The sequence below is a fragment of the Enhydra lutris genome, unplaced genomic scaffold (genome assembly GCF_002288905.1).
Source record: "Enhydra lutris kenyoni isolate GAN:26980312 unplaced genomic scaffold, ASM228890v2 scaffoldscaffold4, whole genome shotgun sequence".
Lineage (NCBI taxonomy): Eukaryota > Metazoa > Chordata > Mammalia > Carnivora > Mustelidae > Enhydra > Enhydra lutris.
Genome location: NW_019154088.1, coordinates 35,626,184 through 35,642,594, shown reverse-complemented (window position 1 = coordinate 35,642,594; position 16,411 = coordinate 35,626,184). Strand labels below are relative to the sequence as shown.

The window sequence follows — 16,411 nt, the reverse complement described above, 5'->3', positions numbered from 1 at the left end:
TTCCAAGGTAGATGACTATTACAAAGTTCACTAGAAAATCAATATAGCATTTTAGTTGGAATTTGCTCATTAAACACCCACAGCTCTAATGCAAATTATGATGGAATGAATAAAGCAAATACGCATGCTTCTTTCTTTTTATTAAATGTAAAATCTACTGTTAATTGCATCTCGTATGTCATACAAACTTTTCTCCTTAACTATTAAATAGAAGCTTTAACAAAAGTCATTAGAGATTCTCTTTCTTTGACTTGAATAAATTTCAATATTTGTTCAGTAAAGGTTCACAGCAGTTAAATTACATTAACAAATATTATTAGCTACTATGTAAGCCAACCAAGTAAAATACTTATATTGTAGGTAAAACAAATCATTGGGTGTTTACAATAATATTTGGATATCTCCATTTTTAAACATGGTTATCAAATATCCTATAATTCTTAGGCAAATTCGAGGAAGATTCAGAGAGGATCACCCCCCCTCAACACCAAATACTCAAATTTGTTTAGTAAGCTAACTGTTTTCTAATATGGGCAAGAGTAAATATGAAGAAGCTGAACCATACCAAGTATGAGTTTATTGAGTCAAGACAGAGTACATATTTTCTTAGTAGAACCCGAGTCTATTGACAATCCTATATTCTACACTGCTCATACTACTTTTAAAATACAATAGAAGTGAGGCAGTGTATTGGAAAACATTCTAGTTTAAACACTGGATCATGATTCCCTAAATAACATAATTTGGAAGATAGACATTTACCAAGAAAAAGAATCCATTTGTTAACAACCTCAAGGTAGTTATATAAATAGAGAAAAGGCTGAACTAAACGAAGGAAAAAGATATCATCAGGATTTGAAACATATAAAATAATCACTCATTATAATTCATGTTGAAAAATTCTAAGCAACAAATACAGACATGTCCTATAAAAGACAGGTTTTTATTATATTTGAAACAATTTCAAATTGTCTGGATATCTATTTCTTTACTTGTTAAATGGATTCCTTGCAAATATGCTAGTGTTTTATGAAACCACCAATACATATTCTAGAACCATAAACATTATATTATGTCTTTTAATTTCCTTAGAAATTATAATTTCTCTCTTTGCATAAATCAGTTATTGGAAATTTAAACATAGATGGTAAATACTCTACAACAATGGAAAATTAACCAACCTACTCCGAGTAGTTTGATGCCTCTATTTTTTCTTTTACAGACCAGACTATTAAGTTTTTCTAAAACTGTATTTGAATGTTTAACACTTTATATGATATTCTGTAAATAACCTTTTCTGATTAAAATAATACAGGCTCACTGTACAAATAGAGAAGACAGGAATAAGTTACATAATCTTATAACTTTCTGTGTATACTTAAACAGAATATGTTCCTATATTCTTTAGTATTATTTATAAATATGAAATAGTACCTGGGATTTTATCATTTAGACATGCCATATTTGATAGAACTAGGATGCTCTTAGTATTAGATTTTACGCTGTTCTCACCTATTCACTATATAAATAATACTGTAATGAACATCTTTGTACAGAAATTTCTATGTATATACACAGCTAAATACTGAGGAAAATTCTGAGAAGTATGGTTACTGCATTAAATAGCAGCTTCTTAGGCTCTTAACATACACTTTCCAATCTTCCTCTGTAAAGTTGCTAATACATTTATACTTATCAACAGTATAGAAACTGTTAAAAATTCATTAGAAAAATATACAAGTAAGTTTTATTAGCAAAATTATAAAATAAGAATATTTTTGCAAAACACTGAATTATTATATACATGTACTTAGTGCAGAAAAATCAGAGTATGTAAGAATACTTTCTAAGAATATCCTATTTACATTTAAACATTAAATATATCTGATACTAGAGCTAAAATTGTTAATGTGAAAGAGATAAGCTTATTCCAGAAGTATTAAAACCACAATCAATTATTTTATGTACTTTTGAAATACAATTTTAAGAGGTACTTACTTTCTGCATAGAATATCTACTTTAAATTTTAATTAAATACCAATATGAAAATTCTATAAAATATAACTGCTGGAGCCCCTGGGTGGCTCAGTCATTAAGCGCTTGCCTTTGGCTCACCCCATATCTGGCTCCCTGCTCAGCAGGAGGCCTGCTTCTCCCTCCCCCCCCCCCCCCCCCCGCTTGTGTTCCTCTCTTGCTGTGTCTCTGTCTGTCAAATAAATAAATAAAATCTTAAAAAATATATATATCTATATCTGCTACCTAAGTTCTTCCAAGACCATTTCCTCTTCAGAATTATCTAAACATATAGAAGTCTTAAGAATCATTTTCTGAAAATTTTTATTATTCTAATTAAATGACATGCTCTCAACTGCTTGACACCACGGTAAATTTCATAGTATACTAGACCTAATTAAATATTTCAATTGTTGGTCACTGTTATGCATAATGCTTTCTTTGTTCACCCAATGTTTATTTCGTTTTTTCTAGAAAAGTACAAACTTTCCTAGGAATAGAGCTTACAAAATTGGCCATACTCTACCCTCAAGCATTATTTCACTTGGCACTCATCATAATCCTGATTCACAACCAAAGGATTCCGCAGCCAAAGAGAATAATATAATGAACACTCTACCCATCAGTATTTCTAATTGCTATATTTCACAGAATTGGGCTTTTTGTTTTTATCTGAAACAATTGGTCATATTTTTGAAATCCTTTTTCCTTCCAAACTAAAAGATGATATGGATATGAAAAAATTGATGTAGGGGCACCTGGGTGGCTCAGATGATTAAGCCTCTACCTTTGGCTCAGGTCATGATCTCCAGGTTCTGGGATCAAGCCCCATGTTGGGCTCCCAGCTCAGTGGGGAGTCTCCGTCTCCTTCTTCCTCTGCCTCTCTTCCTGCTTGTGCTCTCTCTGTCTCAGTCTCTCTCTCTCTCAAATACATAAAATCTTAGAACAAAACTGATATATATGAATTGCTCCATTATAATACAGGTTAATACATCTCAGTGTTAAAGGCTATCACATTTTAATAATGCCCATTATATACACAGAAAAATAGTATTCTAACATGTACTTTTTTAAAGTACATATTATATTATCTTCCTTTGATATATAAAACTCACTCTTGCTCTTAATCATTAGATGGTCAATATCATCTGAATTATGGTATACAGTAATGAATACTTTTTATGAAGAGAATAATGTAAATGTTTTCTATGACACAACTTCTATTTTTCAATGTTAACTGGCTGTAATGTCTTAATGTACTTGCTATAATGGTTATATATCTATACTTTTAACATTTACATGTTAACCTAGAAAAACTTAAGTTGCAAGTTTCACGGATTCTATGTTCTGATGCTTTGGGCAATTACAATTAAACTCCTCTCCTTCCTACCAAAAACAAATGAACACTCTCTGTAATAAGAAGAGCTTGACAATATTTTTTTTTTAATTTATAAAATATCAGTCTAAATTTGGGTACAGAGAAAAGAATCTATATTTAAAGAGATAAGCTGTAAAAAGCAGATTAAATGCTTGCAGAATCAGTACAGCAAGATAAGCAAATTATGTAGCCATTGAATTATATATAAAATGTAACTAAGATAGATAGATGGATGAAGAGAGAGAGACAGAGAGAGAGATTTATAAACACAAGACTTAGGAACTAAGGCGTTCTTTTGGCTAAAACCCAATATTGGCCTTATTTCAGTTTAATTGGAAGAGGATCTCAAATTCATCTTCTCCATGAGATATCAGGAACCTGGATTTCTCTTTGTACCAAAGGTTAATAAGAAATGTGTCTGCAAAAGTCAAACAGCATTAAATACCAAAAACTGATTATTATTCTACAGGAGTTGTTCTGTCATTCATAATCTCTCCATGCTCCAACCTTCCACAGCTAATCTTTAATGGATGACATGCAAGAAAGAAAAATAACTAACATATAAAGCAGACTCTAAAGTAAGCGTTTAAGAAATAGAAAAAATAAGGCTTTTAAAGAAATATATTTTAAATATCACAAAATTACATAAAAACCTAAATATTCTTATGTATAAAATTTAAACATCATCTGTATACTGTAAATGGAATACAGTAATAAAAATTAAGAGACATTACACTGCATAATGCCCACTGAGCCTATTTAGGAAAACTGAAAGATTTAACTGAACAAGCTATTTATAAACTTATAACTACATTGCTGACCTAAGAGTAAATTAATGGTTGCAACAGGCCAGGCAATACTATCTGTCACTGTCAAACTCAAAACAAATTTTGAAGTATTTGTGGTCTAAATATTCTATTTAGATGAAAAGAAATAGAAAAAAAACAGAGAGTTAATATTTCTGCTGTGCTTCTCTAAAATATCCCCTAGTATTTAAAGGTCATATATGTCAATAATTTTCAAATACTCTTATCCACATGTACAATTTAGTGAGTTAAACACAGTAAAAAGTCCTAAATAGCTCCAATGAGATAAATTTTTCCATGTTAATAGATAGGGAATGACATGGTCATTTCAGCTTTTGCTAAGTAAATAAGACTCACTTACTATATATTTTTCCTTTATTTTCTTTTTTTTTTTTTAAAGATTTTATTTATTTATTTGACAGACAGGGATCACAAGTAGGCAGAGAGGCAGCAGAGAGAGGCGGGGGAAGCAGGCTCCCCACCGAGCAGAGAGCACAATACGGGGCTCTATCCCAGGCCCCTGAGCCGAAGGCAGAGGGTTTAACCCACTGAGCCAGGTGTCCTTTTTTCCTTTATTTTCTTTTTCATAAAGATTAAAAAAATAATTTTCATATTCTCAAACTTTTAAAGTAAGGTTAAATCTTAAAATCAAGGGAAATTTGAAAACTGTGTAATGAAATAAAAATACTTGATAAAAAAAGAAGTATTTATCAATCATTTGAGAAACAAAACCATATATAAATAGTTGTAAGTATATAAGTAACTACTTATATAACTACCTATATAACCATTTAATAACAACTTATATTGGGTACACTTTGAATATATCCCCTATTAAATCAAGGAGTCTTGAGAAAACAAGATGATGACATCATCATCTTATCTATTGAGTGCCCTCTATGGGTTAAATGCTTCATAAACATCATCTCACTTAAATGTCACAGTAACCTACAAAATAAGTTTTAACCAAAGCTTAGAGAGGCTGTCACTTACACATGATAAGTGGTAAAAAGATTAGAACAAAGGTCTGAATCCAAAGTCTGAACAATTAACCACTACCTATTTCAATAGTGTATTATGAGGGAAAAGTGATTGCAGTCTAAAAGAAATCTCTGAAATCCCAAATCTTTCTTATTTGGAGGGCCTAACACAATGCCTAGTACATAATGACCCTTCAATAAATATTTCTTGTTTGATTTTTAAAGAAGTTAGTTTAGTTCCTATAGAGTGCCTAATAAAAATAATAATGATGGTAATGGTGATATCAAAAAAGGAGAGGAGAGTAAAAGGGTCAACCATTTGAGATTTTATCACAATAGAGGAAACAACTGAGTTTCAAACCCTCCTGGGATTACATCAGAATGACAGTATTCACATTATGTAAAACCAACAGGGAAGTAAAGGAAACAAGCTTAACACTATTTTGACAGTTTGCCTGAAAGTTTATTATAGGTATACATTAGATTAAAGCCCAAATCATTTGTATCCCATTTCTTTTATTTTGGATTTACATTGAAGTAAAATGCATTTTAATTAAAAGCCATAGAACAAAAATCTTTTCATGACTTCTTTTTTTTTCCTTTATTTTATTTTATTTATTTTTTTCTATTATAAATTTTTTCATTTTCTTTTCAGTGTTCCAGAATTCATTGTTTATGCACCACACCCAGTGCTCCAATAACTTCTGATTATTATTAAAGATTGAAGAATTTGGGGTGCCTGGGTGGCTCAGTGGGTTAAGCCTCTGCCTTCGGCTCAGGTCATGGTCTCAGGGTTCTGGGATCGAGCCCCGCATCGGGCTCTCTGCTCAGCGGGGAGCCTGCTTCCCCCTCTCTCTCTGCCTGCCTCTCTGTCTACTTGTGATCTCTCTCTCTGTGTCTAATAAATAAATAAAATCTTTTAAAAAAAAATTGAAGAATTTTATAAAGATAGAAATAACCAGAATTACTATTAGTTACAACTTACTGAGTACCAGTTATATATTAGGTGCTTTTATAAATGATCTATAATCCTTAAAATTATCTGGTAAATTAGTTAACATTTACATCTTACATGGGAGAAAGTAAACCTGATGAAGCTAGTAAGTAACTTGCCCAAAGGCACAAAACTGGTATTAAGTATCAAAGCTGTGATTTGAATCTTGGTCAATTTGATTCCAAGGCTTTTGGATTTCCCATTATTTCAATGTGTCTTACAGAAAACTGGGCACCTTGTTTTATGTGGTTTTGACTATACCAGACTTTTTTTTTTTTTAAAGACTTTATTTGTCAGGGAGAGAGAGAGAGCACAAGCTGGGGAGCAGCAGGCAGAGGGAGAAGCAGGCTTCCCACTGAGCAGAGAGCCCAATGTGACACTCAATCCCAGCACCCTGGGATCATGACCTGAGCCAAAGGCAGATGCTTAACCGCTTAACTGACCAAGCCACACCAAGCATCCTGACAACACCAGATTCATATTCTTATATTCAATCAGGTGAGAAGAAAAGATGGGCTAATATATACATAAGTTATATAATACACGTACAGACAAAAACAAATGAGAAAATTTGAAAGACAACAAAAATGGCATAGGTAAAATGACAAGATTTGATCACAGCTATCATATTAGATTTCATAAAACTTTGGTTTATGTGGTCTTTACATATCAAACCTATCACAGGAGTCATTTTTAGATTAGAAAGCAAGCAACTTTTTTAAAAAAATCACATCTTTAGTGATTAGTAATACTAATCTCTAATCATAGTAGTACTACTAAATCTAATCCACAATCATTCTAGAAAACCTGAAAGGGCGGAAAACTTAGTTGAAACATTAATATATCCATTAATACTACCAAAATTTGCCTTTTGTTTCATATAACGCACATGTATAGATATATTTAACAAAATTAAATTATAGTTTTCCCCTACTTTTCACTTAATGTTGTCATGAAGATTTTCTCGTTGTACCAATTATTCAGAAATGGTTTTTAGGTACTGCATGATGTCTGACAGCATAAACATATCTTAATTTATTTAACCATTCTTTTAGTGTTTGATTTTAACTTTTGGCTATCATAAGTAATACTGATATGAATATTCTTATATAGAAATGGCTCCTAATTCCTTTGAGTACCTCATACATTAATTAGTATTTTATTTGAAAAAAATCTATGAACATACATTTTGTATCTTATTTACAATTTCCAATGTTTAGTTTAGAGATTTTTTTTTAAAGATTTTATTTATTTATTTGACAGAGAGAGAGAGATCACAAGTAGGCAGAGAGACAGGCGGGGGGGGCAGGGGAAGCAGCTTCCCTGCTGAGCAGATGGCCCGATGCAGGGCTCGATCCCAGGACCCTGAGATCATGACCCGAGCTTTAACCCACTGAGCCACCCAGGCGCCCCAGTTTAGAGATGTTTTTGCATGTATTTCTTTTTATGTGGGATATCTTCATTTTTTTAAACATTTATATTCTGCTTAAGTACATTATAATACATAAATGTGGTACATATTTATAATATACTTAACTAAGTACACTTTTTATTTTGAATATAAAAATGAGCAAATGATAGAAGCAAACATTACTATTTATGTGGATTTCTTTGTTTTTGTTATATGGATTATTATCCTTCCATATGATACTAAATAAAACATTTTTCACATGTAATCATATTCCTATAATGTCCCTCTTTCTATTAAGGTACTGACATAGTTGTTTTTGTTACTGTGTTTTGCTTTTTGACTACACTTATAACTAGTCAGGTAGGAAATAAGCTATTTAAGACTGTATGTATGAAAAAATATGAAAGAATCATGAGTCTATCAAGATTCACTTAATGAATTTCTTGTAGTTTCAAACCAATGGATTTCTTAAGCAATTCAGTTTTTAAAAAAAAATTTGACATATTACAATGATTCTCTCTAATGTCTTAAGTAAAATATCTTTAATCTTTTTTAAAAGGTAGAACTGAAACATTTAAAAGATACACACTGAAAATTTATACTTTCAAAAAACTTCAGAGGATTTTCATTTTTGTCATTTTTGTAACTAAGAGGTTGGATGTATCTCTTTTAACTATATTGCTTTGTTCCAGAGAAACTATATAGCACTGCTATTTTCATCAACTTAGGAGGATGCAAAAAAATACTAAACATTTTCAAACATTTACTAAAATAATATTGTATAATTAATGAGAAATATGTGATTAACAAGAATCATAAAGCAATCAAATTCTTTCCAATTTATGTATGCATGATTCATACTATTTAGTCAAAGGGAAGTCTTAAATATATACAAATAAGTAAATATTTGAAGTAGAGGATTAGCTATATCATACAGTAGTTTTAAGAGTAGATAACACTGTTTAATGACTTTTCCCCCTCCAACACATAAATGATCTATGCAGACATAACAATCCACGCTTTTCACCAGTGAAATGACCTAACTGGCCTAAATCTTATCTAATTACTCCTATAAGACGCACGCAAAGTCATATTATGACACAAACACCTTAAAACAAATGTACTTCTTATAATACCTTCTTAGCAGTTAGTATATACATATTTGATTATAAAAAAAATCAGGACACTTCCAAATTATTCCAAATTTATATCTGAATTATTCATTTTAACATATGTTCAATTTTCCTTAAAATATATTAGCCTCATATTTCTCTACTAAATAAGAAACAAAACATCCATGGGTCTTGAACACTAACTGAAAAGCAACCATTTGTTATTTTAGCTCGAGTATTTATTTATGGTAATTTTGGTTCTATTTTCATAGTGATGTTTAGCTGTATTTTGCATAGTGATATTCTAAAGACAGGCTCTACCAGTGAATGTCTCTGATCTAAGATACCAGAATTCTTCCATATATGCAACCAGCTTAATGTAGCTCATAAAATATGATTATAGCTTCAAACTAATCACGAAATACAATTTTTCTTAAAATCATTCCAATTGATACAAAAACACTAAAATAAATAACCTTTAAAATGCCTCTGCATGTTAATTTCTATTATACTGTGAGATTTCTATCCTTAACATAAAACAGTGTGAGGAAGAGTAACAGACTATTGACAATCATCTGATCTGATCTGTAATATATCACAGATACATTAAAAAAAATTTCTCCTTGCAAATACCTGTGAGTAAAGATAGACTCCAAAACATATTTAAGGCAGCCATTTATAATCTTAAACTCTGGCAACCTTTCATTTTAATCTTCTCAGTGAAAATACTAACTCCATCATCATCCACATCATCAGATGAAAATTTATTAATTGCACAAAACAGATTTTTGAATCAAACATAGGCTTCCATTGGCAATGAATATATGACTATCTTCACACAGAACAAAAGTATTTCCTCTCAACGAGCTAAAACAATAAGTGGTATTTGAACTGCTGGTTGAAAGGTAGAGGCACTGGTAATCATTATTTCCCCTTGTTTGTTCAGGCCCTTCCAACAAAACAAACAACCTTTTTGTGATTGGATTGACATGGTGTTAACAATGCATTTAATGCCCAAATCAGTATGAATACAGGTAAAGCTCTCACTAATACCAGTACCAGGATGTTAAAGCCACCTATTTTCTATGCAGCCAAAAAAAAAAAAAAAAAAAGACAGAGCCTCCCCTCCTTTGACAAATAAGCTAGTATGCTAGTATTCACCAAAGCCACCTCGTATAATAACCTTGTGTATGATTCCTAAGACTGTATGTTAATAACCATCTACTATACCTGCTGTCTTTTCAGCAATATGAGCTTCTGTTGCTTTCTCCTGGAGTTCCAGCTTAAGCTTTAGTTTTCTCTGTTCCTTATCTTCTTTAGTCAATTTTTCTTGAAGCTGAAACACATTGAAAAAACACAGATTCTTTTTTGATAAATTTCTTGCAGAAATATAATTAATCCCAAAGTAGAAATTATTTTTTTCTAAGCCCTTCTATATCACATGTAATTGCCTAAATACATAACTCCAGAGTGGGGGGGGGACCCCATAATATTTAAAATTTTAAGACATTTCATAAAGTAATAATTACCTATAATGATATAGAAATTATAAAAACATTTTGATATACCCTTAATTTGTATGTGTGTGTACAGGCCAATGAAATTAAAGAAGGAATGACATAATTATTAAAAATAACTATTGCAAAAAGCAATCTGATCTGTTCTTTTGTCTTAAAGCAAAAGACTTGGAAGGCACTATCCTAATAAAATAATGGATGGCACAGTTTTACAGCTTCTCTTAATAATTCTAATATTTTGAAACAAAATTAATTAAGATAATAATCTTAATATGTGAAACAAATCTCCTTTGAGAATGCTCTCACATCATATTCCATTTAAATTGGCACTGGTACCTGATTTATAACTGGCATATAATAAATAATTGCTAAATGAAAATACAGAAAATATCTCCTACTTTCATACAGAACCCCTCAACTGTTTTTTGTTTTTTGTTTTTTGTTTTTAATTCCTCCCTTGCTTTTGTCATTTGTGCTCTTTTCTGTCAGGCATGATCAATATTCCTAACATCACGCTTCAGTATGATTAGGTCAAAAAACTAGAATATTAAAATCAGAAAGGTATGTAGAGGTATGCAGAGGTTAAAAAAACAGAAAGCATAAAATATGAACATTATTTAATAACATTATTTAAAGCTCAAAGAAATGTAACTAGAAAGAGTCCAGAAAGATAAAACATGACATGACAAATTGGATTGGACAAATACAATGGTACATAACAACACAAGGAACATGAAAATATTGCCAAGCCTTATGACTTTAAATTACATATATTATTGAAGTAAAATATAGGGCACTGATACTAATAAAAAAAGAAAAAGTTAAGTAACACAAAATCAGTACATTGTATTTCTCACTTTCCATAATACTGAAGTAAACTTTTACTACAATAAAACTTGAATCTTCTTTGTAGGAACCTACTTCAGGTGCCATAGTTTCATGAAAAAGGAAGTGATATCACAGGCCAGCCAGGGAGGAAATTAAAGAAATTGCTTTTCATAGCCACTGTCTCAGTCATACTCTGATGCCATGGTATGGCAACAATATAGAGCTATACCATTAAAGGATGAAAGTACAGCATGAAACTGAATTATGATGGGCAACAAAGCAAACTTAGAAGGTCAATGGCAAAATGCACACTGTACAATTATCAGACTTTCTATATTGTACCTTTTTATTGCTCGCTCTGAGAATGTCCAATTCTTTTAGAAGAAATGCTATTTTCTTCTCTTTATCTAAGTCTGAAGTAACTTGACAAGGGATCATACATTCACACTGCAAATCATTTTCTCTATGTTCCATAATGCTGTAATTAAAAAAACCTGTTAAACAATATATACATATGATTTCTACTATACAGAATCTATAAATTTTAGAATGCGAATGAGGGAGACAAATTTAACAAAAAATAAGTAAAGTTACTTAATTTTAAATTTCTCTTGTTATGCACTGTTAAGACAATACTATGGATCAAAAAGAATAAATATATCAATTTTACAGAGGTTCTAATTTATCAACTAGAGGACTAAATCTATGGAAAGCATTTAGTAACTTCTACAGAAATTCATGGTCCAGTACACTTAAAGAATTCAGGTTTTAAGGGTTGTGAAAAATTCAGTTTAGACTTTTGGTCAGGATTCTAAAAACATATCTCACTTTTTGGAAAATGGGAACAACATTCATACTTTTTTTCAATTCGGTTGACAGAATATCGTTTTTTGATTATTAAACTCAAAACAAATTAAAAATGAAAACCTATTCCTGTGACATTTAATGGTAATTTTTTTTGACATTTTGTATGCTATTTGAGAACAATATCGACTTGTTAGCATGTAGTATAAAGAAGGGAAGGGAAAAGAGATGGATCATTTTTGAAGGCATCATATTAAAGTTGTAAACATAGGTAAATCTTAGAGTTTCTAAGAAGTTAATCAGTGAGGTCTGGGACAGTCACTGCAGCTCTACCTACCATGTATTTCTTCTGTTGCAATTACATTAGATATTTCATACTGAGGTTTTAGCCCAATCTCTACTATTTGTCCCATGTGGTTAAAAAATGTTTATCACTTCTTCATTCATCCCTACTCTTACCCCCCAAAAGTATATTCGAAATCTGCACTTTAGTAATGATATAACTATTTGCCAAGAAGTAGGAACACATTAATACATACATAAATTATATATTAATGTTCATTAATATAACTACTAAATAATTTTTAAATAATCATTTTACTTATTTAGCTGTTCTTATGCAAAACTATTAAAATATGTAAGATTTTGTTTGGACTGGATATATAAGTGTCATTGAAATTTTTACAATTCTGCAGTATTTTCAAAATATAAGACTAATTATCAAAATACTTTAATCCATAGAACTAAAAGTCACAGGTGTCACAAAATCAAATCTCTTCCTGGGATAAGTAGGTAAGGTCAATGTTAAAAGCTGCAGAAAAGAAAATAATAAGGAAGACAAATGGGAGAGAGTACAAGGCCTTTCTAGAAGCATTCAAATTCACTTAAACAATAAATCATGCTAACCAAAACCAAAACATACCTTTGAGCTTATTTTGTCCTAGAACTGCCAGTTTAGGGCTCTGATGAATAATTTCCCTTTTGTGTCACCTTAACAGTTATTTCCAGATCCAAAATGAAAGGACACAGGCAATAATATTCAACTTTGCCTTCATTAAAACTCACCTTGTGCTTTTTCAATTAGCAAGCTACACACACTACACCCATGTAAAGAAAACAGTAGAAAACTCCGGTAGGTTGCCCAAATTCCAGTAAGTTAATGGTATGTCCAATTTAGCCCAAGCCAAAAAGAAAGGGAGAGATGAATGGAGGAAGGAGGAAGGGAAGAAGAAAGAGTTCTCTCAATCTTATTTCCTACATTTAAGTCTGCCAGCACTCACTTGGATTTTTTAGTAGTGCAGTCAGCTGTCTCATCACCTGGATAAGGGAAATTCCTTGATCTCTGCCCTGGCAGTTCTGTGTCCTCATGGATGTCTTCATTGACTAATTCATTGGATTTCTGATGCATGCCTTCCTTGGAATTCACAGTTGGTAGTTCATCTGACTCTGTACTTTTATTTCTCCCTGCAGTCTTTTGTTCAAGATAACTATGGGCTATCTCTGTATTTAAAACAAAACAAAAACAAATATGTGAAATGCCATAGCTACATATTAAATCATTCAAATGAAAGCTTTTGTGGAAATAGGTGCTCTCATATCTTTAAACATGTACTTACTATTCTTACTCCTACCGTAATCAGCTAAGCATGTACAGTATAGTTTTTCCACTTCTGGTAGGTACTCAGGGCAATGGTTTACAACCTTGACTGCAGGTTGAAATAACCTGAGGAGTTTCTGGAAATTCTTAGTCCAGAACACATCTTACACTAATTAAATCAAGATCTGTCAGAGTGTCCAAATAACTCCAGCATAAAATTAAAGCTGAGAAACACAGGTGTAGGAACATTATTTTCTAGATGTATTTTCTAGATTCCAAAAAATAGGATGCAATAAGTTAATGATTATAGGGAAGTGATAATGTGCATGCAACCCGTATCAGACCGCCTGGGTTAGAATTTCAGCTTTGCCAAGGGCATAACTTTGGTCAAGTTACTTACCCATCCAAGCCCAAGTTTCTTTTTTGTAAAATGAGAATATAATAGCACTTTTGCTTGAGTTATTTTGATGATTAACTGGGTTAATACATGCAAAGTACTTGGCCTAGTGTATGGCACATCAGTAAATGTTAGCTATTATTTTTATCATCAGAATATTAAAATTAGGGGCGCCTGGGTGGCTCAGTGGGTTAAAGCCTCTGCCTCCGGCTCAGGTCATGATCCCAGGGTCCTGGGATCGAGCCCCGCATCGGGCTCTCTGCTCAGCGGGGAGCCTGCTTCCTCCTCTCTGCCTGCCTCTCTGCCTGCTTGTGATCTCTGTCTGTCAAATAAAAAAAAAAAAATTATATAAAAAAAATTTTTAAAAATTTAAAAAAAAGAATATTAAAATTAACACAATACAGGCATTATTTTTAACTCCCATTTTTATCAGATATATAGTATACATTAGAAAATCTATTTTGTAAAGCCTGGCTATCTCATAAAAGTTATTTTAAGCTGTAACTAATAAATAATAGCTATTTCGAAGGAAAAGTGTATCTGATGATTTAGTGAAATTTTTGGAAGTAAATGACACACACACACAAGTACCTAAAACAAACTCCTTTACCAGTAAATCACACCAACAGACAAATACTGATTGTAACAAATACTTTATTATTTCCAGCATCAATAATGGTTGAACTTTAAAAAGCAGGTGAATCTCACCTGTTTGTTGATGATGCCTTTTCCAACCTGTCAAACTTAAAATCCTTTTAAGAAGAAAAGCAGAGGACAGTAGGGTTTTTTGTTTGTTTGTTTGTTTGTTTTTTAGATTTTTTATTTATTTATTTGACAGACAAAGATCACAAGTAGGCAGAGAGGCAGGGAGAGAGAGAGAGGGAAGCAGGCTCCCTGCTGAGCAGAGAGCCCAATGCAGGGTTTGATCCCAGGACCCTGGGATCATGACCGGAGCTGAAGGCAGAGGCTTTAACCCACTGAGCCACCCTGGCACCCCGAGGACAGTAGTTTTAGAATAAAAACAAAATACGGGCACTTATAAATAAGCGATCTTTCACAAAGTATTCATTCCTTAAGGAGAAATTCTTTGCCTGTAGATATGCTAAAATTAGGTGTGACCAGTTATAAACTCCAAGTCCTGGACATGATCATGGTGGCTGAAGCTAAATCAGAAACCACTTGTTTTTAGTAAATTCCTCTCAATTTCATTTTGTTTGAGTAAACAAATAGGGAGAATGTGCTATCATAATTATATACTGTAAGCTATGAAATTTCAACATCATATTGTTTTGGTTTAAAATCTAACAATTCCAGGTATCTGAAGATTATTTGTTGGTTTTTGACATTTCAAAATGCTTACATCGTGTGCTTCAGAGATTCATCATGCTACTTTTTTTTTTTTAAAGATTTTATTTCTACTTATTTATTTGACAAAGAGAGTAAGAGAGCACAAGCAGGGGGAGCAGAGAGGGAGTGAAAAGCAGACTCCCTGCTGAGCAGAGAGCCCTATGTGGACTCATCTGAGGACCCTGGGATCATGACCCAAGCTGAAGGCAGACGTTTAACCATCTGAGACACCCAGGTGCCCATCATGCTACTTTTCTAGAAGAGGCTGGTATTTGTAGAATGGAACCTCCAAAATCTAAATTAGGGAATTTTATAAATGGACATTAAAGAATACCACTATATCATCAATAAACCATGCTTTCTAACACTACCATGTAACTTTAAAAGTATGGTTGACCCTTGAACACATGGCTCTGAACTGCACAGTTCCACTTACCCATGAATTTTTTTTCAATAAGTACAGTAGAGTACTGTAAAGGTATTTTCTCTTGTGATTTTCTTAGCAACATTTTCTTTCCCTAGCTTACTTTATTTTAAGAATGCATATAACATGCAAAATACATGTTAATCGACTATATTACTGGTAAGGCTTCTTACCTTCTTACACTATTTAGTAGTTACATTTTGAGGGAGTCAACAGTTATATGTGAATTTTTGACCTAGGGTTGATGACCCTAACTCCCAGATTGTTCAAGGATCAATCATAACTAAAATGTAAGAGAATTAAAAGTAGTTACTGATAGCAATATCAAAATAACAAAACTTGTGCCCAGGAATATATCAGAAAGTTACTATTAAGGCCTATATTATTCTCCAGTTTATGAGGTACAAAGATTCCCCAAAAGGTAAAAACATGAGCCATGGAGCACTTGCAGCTATAAAAAGTCCCCAGTGTTTTATGACAATACCATACCAACTGCTTCAGAATCTTAAGTCTTGACTCTCTGATCTGTTTTCCATCACGTACATTACCATTATCTTACCACTACATACATCTTGTCCCATATTTTTACCTCTGTATTTCTGGGCCTAGTTCAGAATCTTTCTGCTTTCAGTTTTTTATTTCGAACCTCCTAGTGTTTACTTTACTCCATCCCTGGTATCTATACTTGCTATCTGCTTACTATATTTATAGCATTCTTCCTTACTTCAGCTTATCGGATGTCAAGTTTTAAGATCTGCTGAGCTCTTGGTAAATCAGCGCCTTTTCACCTGGAACTGTCCAAT

At 32.2% G+C, this 16,411-nt stretch overlaps 1 protein-coding gene across 1 annotated transcript in view; it reads right to left on the bottom strand.

Annotated features, from left to right (window-relative positions):
* The window catches only part of LOC111139165 (mirror-image polydactyly 1), a 255,511-nt gene extending 239,367 nt beyond the window's left edge, over window positions 1–16,144 (bottom strand). The window contains exons 1-4 of the mRNA XM_022491338.1: window positions 16,126–16,144; window positions 13,124–13,343; window positions 11,382–11,517; window positions 9,925–10,030 (exon numbers count right to left, since the gene is read on the bottom strand). Coding sequence (XP_022347046.1) covers window positions 9,925–10,030; window positions 11,382–11,517; window positions 13,124–13,343; window positions 16,126–16,144 — 481 coding nt within the window. The remainder of the gene's footprint in view (window positions 1–9,924; window positions 10,031–11,381; window positions 11,518–13,123; window positions 13,344–16,125) is intronic.
* Between the last annotated feature and the right edge of the window lie 267 nt (window positions 16,145–16,411).